The sequence below is a fragment of the Ursus maritimus genome, unplaced genomic scaffold (genome assembly GCF_017311325.1).
Source record: "Ursus maritimus isolate PB19 unplaced genomic scaffold, ASM1731132v1 scaffold_6, whole genome shotgun sequence".
Classification (NCBI taxonomy): domain Eukaryota; kingdom Metazoa; phylum Chordata; class Mammalia; order Carnivora; family Ursidae; genus Ursus; species Ursus maritimus.
This window is the reverse complement of record NW_024426774.1, coordinates 14,903,302-14,910,461: the sequence shown is the minus strand read 5'-3', so window position 1 is coordinate 14,910,461 and position 7,160 is coordinate 14,903,302. Positions and strand designations below refer to the sequence as shown.

Here is a 7,160-nt window from a genome sequence, read left to right as displayed (position 1 = left end):
TGATCTATTTGGAGTTAATTTTTTTATATGATGTTTCCGTCCAACTTTATTCTTTTGAATGTGGATATCCAGTTTTTCCAGCAAGATTTATTAAAAAGACTGTCTTTATGCTAATACCACAGTGTTTTGATTGCTGTAGCTTTGTAGCTAAGTTTTGAAATCAGGAAGTGAGTGTTCTTTGTTATTTTGGCTGTTTGGGATCCCTTGAAATTCCATATTAATTTTAAGATGGATTTTTCTATTTCTGTAAAAAGTCAATTGGGATTTTGAAATGGATTCCCTTTAACTTGAACATGGCATGTCTTTCCGTTTATGTGTAATTTTTAAATTATTCAGCAGTGTTTTGTAGTTTACATTGTAAAGTCTTTCACTTCTTGGTTAATTCCTAAATATTCGATTCCTTTTTGATGCTATTATGAATAGAACTGTTTTCTTATAAATCTCCTCTCTGGGTTGTTTTTTTACATAATTTTTCCTTAAACGTACTGTACTTAATGAATTACTATTAATGAATTACTGAGTTTCCCTTTGGTATTAATAGCCAGGGAATGTAAAATAACATAACAGACCAGACTGACAGCACAAAGTATTATTTAATGGATCTTCACACTATTCCAGAGGTTTGAGAAGTGTGCAGTCTAGGCTCTTGGAGCTAATAAATGGTAATCTGAATTCGGACAACTCAGCTCTAGGGATTTCCACAGTGTCTCAGAGTAACCGCAGCCTACTCAGATCACCCACTACCAGGTGTTTTGCTAAGAGTGGACGCTCAACCCCGAGGGGCGCTACAATCAATCTGCGGGCCCCTGAGCCATTCCTAAAATAAACCAAGGTCTGCTTCCGGCATGGTGAGGCTCCCTTCCCCCACAACTCGCGTAACAATGGACAAGCTCTTGGCAACATCAGTCCACGGACTCGGAAACCAGTTTGGGCCCATCAATCTACTGCTTTTCTGGAAAACGGAGCAGGCGGAAGCAGCAATTAATAACACAACCGCACTTCAGCGGGGTCAGGCCGTCTGAATTCCCCGCCAGCCTCGTGTTGATTGATCTCGCGAGATGATGGGTCCTCGGAAGGCACAAACCTCCCCCTTAGTAAGCGCCGAGGTTTTGCTGTCAAATTCCGGGAGTGCGGAAGTGGCTCTGTGGTACCGCCTGTAATCGCCCAGAAGTCAACCCCTTTTCTACGCGGAAAGCTAGGCTCCGACCGCTATGGATGGACAGCAAGGGCAACAAAGCCACGCAACGTTGACACTCGCCCAAGCTCACTTCAAGAAGGGCGAATACGCGGAAGCCGAGGCGCTGTACTCCGCTTACATTCGCCAGTGCGCCTGTGCAGGCTCCGTGGGAGCGGCGCCCGGGAGGTAACTATCGCGAGAAGTGGGGCGTCGGCGCCTCCGGGAGGTGGGAGGCAGGGGTCGTCGGATCCTTCGGTCAGCTCCTGAGCTCCCCGGTACCGAGGATGCAGCGGGCGGACTGTTTGTCTTTCCAGAAGGTCGGCGAGGAGCGCGTTCCTCCGGGATACCTGCGGCGCCGCCTGCCTTCCCCCTGGGGGTTCTCCTAAGTTTCTCACTGACCCAAGACTTAGAGCGGATAGGGCTTTTCCACCTGTCATTTTAGCAGGCGGATATCTGAGACCTGGAGACGGCGAGTTGACTCGCTGGTACATGGGACCGCGACTCCAGCCACCACGTCACCGCAAGGGTGTTTCGTTTTTCACTGTGTGTGTGTGTGTGTGTGTGTGTAGTGGGGGAGGATATCACTTGGCCTAAATATTACCGTTTCACCCACACATATCCATGAGTATTTAAAAATGCGTTTCTAAATATTAAGGATTCTTACGGAAATAACCACAGTATCATTATTATCACATGATTCCTTAATATGAAATATGCAATCAGTGTTGGCTCCTGATTGATTAATAACGTTTTTGTTTGTGTTTTTGTTTGGCTGATGTGTATTTTAGCAGTTGGTTCAAGTCAGGATGCACCCCAGGTCCTTTAATCTATAAGGCTCCCCTTCTTTTTTTTCCCTTGAAGTTTGTCGAGGAAGCCAGTTGTGTGTCTTGAGAGTTGCCCATATTATGGATTTGCTGAATTCAGACCCCTGATGTCATTTAATACGGTCCCATGTCTCCTACACTGCTTGTGAGTTGGTAGTTAAATCCTGAGGTTTGATCCAATTCAGGTCCGGTATTATGGCGAGCGTATGTTTTAGGTGGTGCTGTGTACTTCTGTCAGAAAGCATGTAATGTCTTTCTTTTTGAGATACTAGTGACCTCACCTGCTAATACCTGCTTGCCCAAAGTGCCTTGGTTTTATGCCTGGATGTGTAGCATTTGTTGGTCCTCCAGGTTTTGCCTTTGTTCTTGTTGATGGAGTGGTGTGGACTAGGATGAGACAGAACAGAGAGCAGTGGAATGAACAGCTTTTTGACAGTTTTGAATTGTCTGCAACATCACTTCTCTCCCTTCAATGACTTGGTTTTTCTTGACAGGATGCCAGTTTGTCTTTTGTATGAGGCTTACAAATCTTCTCCTGTTTGTTAAACTCATGTGGAATTAAACCAGAAAAATAAAACTGCTTTCGTATTTTGATAATACACCAAGGTAACAGTTAATAGAAATTTCTGAACAGGCAGCAAGACAGTAGCACCATCCCCTGAGCCTCCCCCATGCCAAAAAAAAAAAAAAAAGAGTAAACGTAGAAAATGTAGTTTTCTATCATTTCAAGCTCAAAGAATAGACTTATCTAATAGGTTTCAAAAAGTATTTATCAGCAACAGGTATACTAACACCATCTAGTCTCCTTTGCACATTCAGCCTAAAAGCACCGATGTATGTTTATAGCAAATGTAATATCTGCCTCTTCGCAAAGCAGGAAAGAAAATCTGCCATGGTTTCTAGAAGGTTGCTTAGCACGCCTGAATGAACCTTCTAATGTCCTTATAGTTCTGAAATTCTTCTAGGAACTCATGAATTTAAAATGGATTCTGTCATTTCAGAGTTTTTCCTTAAATATATCTTTTAGCTTAAATTTATTTTTTAATTAATTACTTAAAATAATGGGTCACTGAAACATTTTGAAGAAGCATTTGCAATTTTTGCATGCCTGTCGCTCTGAATGGTTTATAACATTTTCTTTTCATATCCCAAAGTGCAGCCTTCCACTTTTTTTGCTAAAGTTTGCAAATGCAAAAAAAAAAAAAAAAAAATCCACGTTTGTATTAGCAAGTTAAATTCTAGTGTAATAAATACTATCATTACAAAAATCTTAGTATCATCAAAAACACTTTGGCTTCAATGATTAACCCATCTTTTTAAAATACGAAGCAGTTTCCACATGAAAAGTAGGCTTTTAGAATTTGTTGTAATGAGGTCTAATTCTAAACCGAACATTCTATGATCCTATGAATATAAGAAACTCATAACAAAGTTTCAAAGCTTAAAAATTGAATGTCTAAAACCTTCCTGGAGTCCTGAGGCTGCATTTTTCTTAAAACCTTTTACTGGGTGGCAGTTCACCTACTATTATAACAGAGAGAGTTGAAGGGAGCGTGTCCTCCTGTTCCCCAGGTTTCAGCGATGGTGCTAGTGGTGTCCAGCAGTATTCTTGCACCCAGTCTCTGTCATACGTCCCAGAAACAAGTTTTCTCATGCTGCAGTAGTTCTGTCCATCATTAGTGAACTTAGACTTGAAGGAGACTCCTGAGAGTAGTACCTCTCGTGGCAGCAGTTGTTGCCGTGCCTGTCAGATCTCAAGGATCTAGATACTAGCAGAAGTCTCTTTTACTAGCATGGACTGCAGTCACGATGTTTTCTGAGGACTGTACTTTGCACGATGGGGCATAATGAAGAAATGACGGATGAGTGTAGCCTGTGCCTCTTCTGTTTGGTTCAAATGTGTGAATACCTTTGGGGAAAAAAAAAAGGAAAACAGAATTGTCTCTGACATGGAACAGAGTCTGTTAATGTTCTCTGTGCAAACGAATCGTCTGGCAGGGGAGGAGTGACCTGCTGAGCTGGTTGGTGGCTGGTCGGAGCTGCCCTTACTGGAGACTCTGCCCACTCAGAGCTCCTGGGGCAGCCTCTGGAGCCTTCAGGAACAGAGCCTGTTGGGCACACAGGACCCCCAGAATGAACCTGAGCCCCGATGTCCTCGTCGCAGGAGGCCAGTGTGGCCTTGGGGTCGATCCCAACTCAAACGAGAGGGAAGGTAGCTCTGTCCCCTCCTTGGGTGACAGCATGTTGAATTTTCACTTATGGTCAGCTTGTATTTCTTTATTGGTGAAAAATGATTTAAAATCTCATTTTTGGTGGGATCACTTAAAAATTTGAGAATAACATTGGTGATTCACTTTGTGATATGTCCATTGCAAACTGGAACTCCGGGGCCTTTTCCTCCTTGCTCAGCATGAATCTGATCTATCTTCTTTGCCCTGATGCAGCCTGCTTAGAAAACGAACAATCATTTGAATATCACATTCTGCAAAACAAGTTGACAATGCACAGGGGCTCTGAACGCACTATAAAATCAATGTGTTTTTCGGACTGACAGGGTAGCGCTACCATGCTACAAAGTAGATGATGGATTAAACAAAAATTGATTCCGCTGCTTTATTTCTTGCCCTTCACTTCTTCAGCTTGGTTTTTCGGCGTAGATATCGCATGTTACAGGCTACGAAGTTTGACAATACCCAAAAGAGAATGAAAGTGGAAACGAGAGGAATTTGGTAACACACGTTCTTAATGTGAACTTTTTGTTTAAAGCAAATGCAGCCCTGAGGATTTGGCTACTGCATATAACAACAGGGGGCAAATCAAGTACTTCAGGGTTGATTTTTATGAAGCCATGGATGACTACACGTCTGCCATACAAGTCCAACCCACTTTTGAAGTTCCGTATTACAACAGAGGGTTGATACTGTATAGGCTGGGTAAGAATTTTTTTTCCCTTTAGTCCTTGACTGTATTTTATGAATTCAGAGCTGTCAAATGTGAAACTAATACAGTAATCATCAAGTCTTAAAGTTACGTAAAATTTGGGTGGAGAGCCCAGAACAAAGGAAGCCTTTATTTTAGGCTTGCGGTAGGCTTTAGAGACCACAGTGGAGCCCTGGGATGGGGATTGGACCTGGCGCTGGATGAGGGTGACCCCATTACTTTGTGCCTGTGCATTCCCAACTGCGAAATGAGGACAGTGCTGATGACCACCTGTGAAACTTTTCTGAGTTAAAATTTTTAAAGGCACATGAGACAATATAAAGTGAAGGGGCTTTAGATCCCTGGATTAAAGGGACTGTAGGTACTGTTTCTTTTTTAAAGAACCCAGAGCTAATTTTAAGTGTTCATTTAAGGCTAATTTAAAAATTTAATTTTAATTATTCTGTAAGGACATGCAAAATTACTTTGATATACACATCCATGTATTGTTATTAAGAGAAAATCCTTTATTAGGTGTGGTTGAAAGCTCATAAATATAAAGGCATGCGTATCTGAACTTTGTTATGAATAATGTATAGAAATACTCAGTTTTATTACTCTTTTTCATTTTTTGGGGTTCTGGTACAGGATACTTTGATGATGCTTTGGAAGATTTCAAGAAAGTATTAGACTTAAATCCTGGATTTCAAGATGCTACTTTGAGCTTAAAACAGACTATTCTAGACAAAGAAGAAAAACGAAGAAGAAATTATTGAAAAAAATTATTGCAAGTTTTAACAATTAAAATATTGACTCATGATCCTTATAATACCTGGCATCTCATTCCTTATAATGTAAATTGGTGTTGAACAATTTTTTTTGGTGTTGAGCTATTTTTATTTATATTTAAGGTAAAGACATTCATGCATTAGCACTGAAAGTTAAATAATATATTTAAAGTAGTTAATTTCAGATCGAGTAACTATATTGAATAAGTATGCTTTTCATAGAATGTAAATAAATAATAATGCATAGTCGTATGTTATTACAGTAAAATATTTAAAGAAATGTGTGGCATTTTCTTCAGTACAACTATATTTTTGTTATTTTCATTCCCAACTTTTTATTTAAAAAATTTGACATCTGGACCAAGCCACCCAGGTGCCCCTTCTCTTGGCTTCTATACTCTTTTCCTTACTCTTGACTGGGGTCAGATGTAATTTGAAAAAACCAAAAAGCAAAAAACAAAACAGACCCCCCCCAAAAAAAAGACTCTGTAAAATAATTTATTTGTTTCTTGGATTCAATGATTCTTCATCCTTTATCAGAAAAAAATGATATCACTGAAGGTCAGAATCAGCACTTGCTGATTAGAACCCAGATACTTATTTTTCTTTTGTCTTATTACTGGAAATAACTGAAGGATAATATATTTTTATGTCTTGGTTAAAACTTTAGGCATTACCCAGATTCTAAATTTCTGATTTACTAAGTAATACCTTTGTTATGTGCCTTCAAGATACTCTTTTATGTGTGCTATTGCTCAGATTTCTCTTATTTTAGTATTTCTGCTAAAGAAGTACCCAAACTATTCCAGCTTTTCTCTCTGCAAAAACAAGGCAGAAAATTGTGGTTACGAAGTAAGGTAAGATAGAGTAAATGGATGGAAGTTACTTTTGATCTTAGAGGATTACTCTTACACTAATTGAAAGCCTGGAGCTATTTATGTTTTTTTCTGAAATCTGGAACTGAATGAAGCCAACAGACTTCCTTTATGATCGCAAACTGCAGTCTGCTGGAGGAACGGCAAACTCAATTTCCCAGTCACTTTTAGTCATTACCTGTTTGCCCTCTCCTGGATTTTCTCTGGTTTTTCTGTCTTTCACTGGCTTCTCTAACCTCCCCTCACTCACTACATAGTCTTGGCCCCCGTCATTTTGCAGGTCTGAAGTCTTTCTCAGTGGGTGTGGAGGATGCCATCCTACCTTCAGGGCAAATCAGTTTGGCATTTCCGTGGGTCTTAGTGTCTTCTCTGCCAAAGCTAACCCCCCTTCAAACTTTAACTCAGAGTTTCTAAACCTCTTTCTTGCCTAACAACCTTAATTTGTCCCTGAAAATGTTTCTAAGTGAAAAGCCATTACATGAAAAAAAAAGCCATTTATTTAATTTAATTTAGTTTAATTTTTTAAAAAAGAATTTGTTTATTTATTTATTTGACAGAGAGAGAGAGAGAGTGAGCA

At 40.0% G+C, this 7,160-nt stretch overlaps 1 protein-coding gene across 2 annotated transcripts; it reads left to right on the top strand.

Annotated features, from left to right (window-relative positions):
* The first annotated feature begins 1,066 nt into the window (after positions 1–1,066).
* Positions 1,067–5,795, top strand: TTC32 (tetratricopeptide repeat domain 32). 2 transcript variants are annotated; one of them, XM_008700396.2, is made up of 3 exons: positions 1,067–1,363; positions 4,768–4,934; positions 5,569–5,795. In XM_008700396.2, exons 1-3 carry the CDS (start codon positions 1,212–1,214, stop codon positions 5,694–5,696), a joined length of 447 nt encoding a protein of 148 aa, XP_008698618.1. In that variant the 5' UTR covers positions 1,067–1,211; the 3' UTR covers positions 5,697–5,795. The 2 variants fall into 2 exon arrangements, 1 of the variants encoding a protein (XP_008698618.1); XR_005832755.1 differs by lacking the exon at positions 5,569–5,795 and having other exon boundaries at positions 1,218–1,494; positions 4,768–4,901.
* Positions 5,796–7,160: the final 1,365 nt, after the last annotated feature.

Bases quoted from the DNA above. Each gene is read 5' to 3' on its own strand.
- TTC32 (XM_008700396.2), top strand. From the start codon at position 1,212: ATGGATGGACAGCAAGGGCAACAAAGCCACGCAACGTTGACACTCGCC. The intron at 1,364-4,767 runs GTAACTATCGCG...TTTTGTTTAAAG, and splicing joins GTGGGAGCGGCGCCCGGGAG to CAAATGCAGCCCTGAGGATT. The intron at 4,935-5,568 runs GTAAGAATTTTT...GTTCTGGTACAG, and splicing joins GTTGATACTGTATAGGCTGG to GATACTTTGATGATGCTTTG.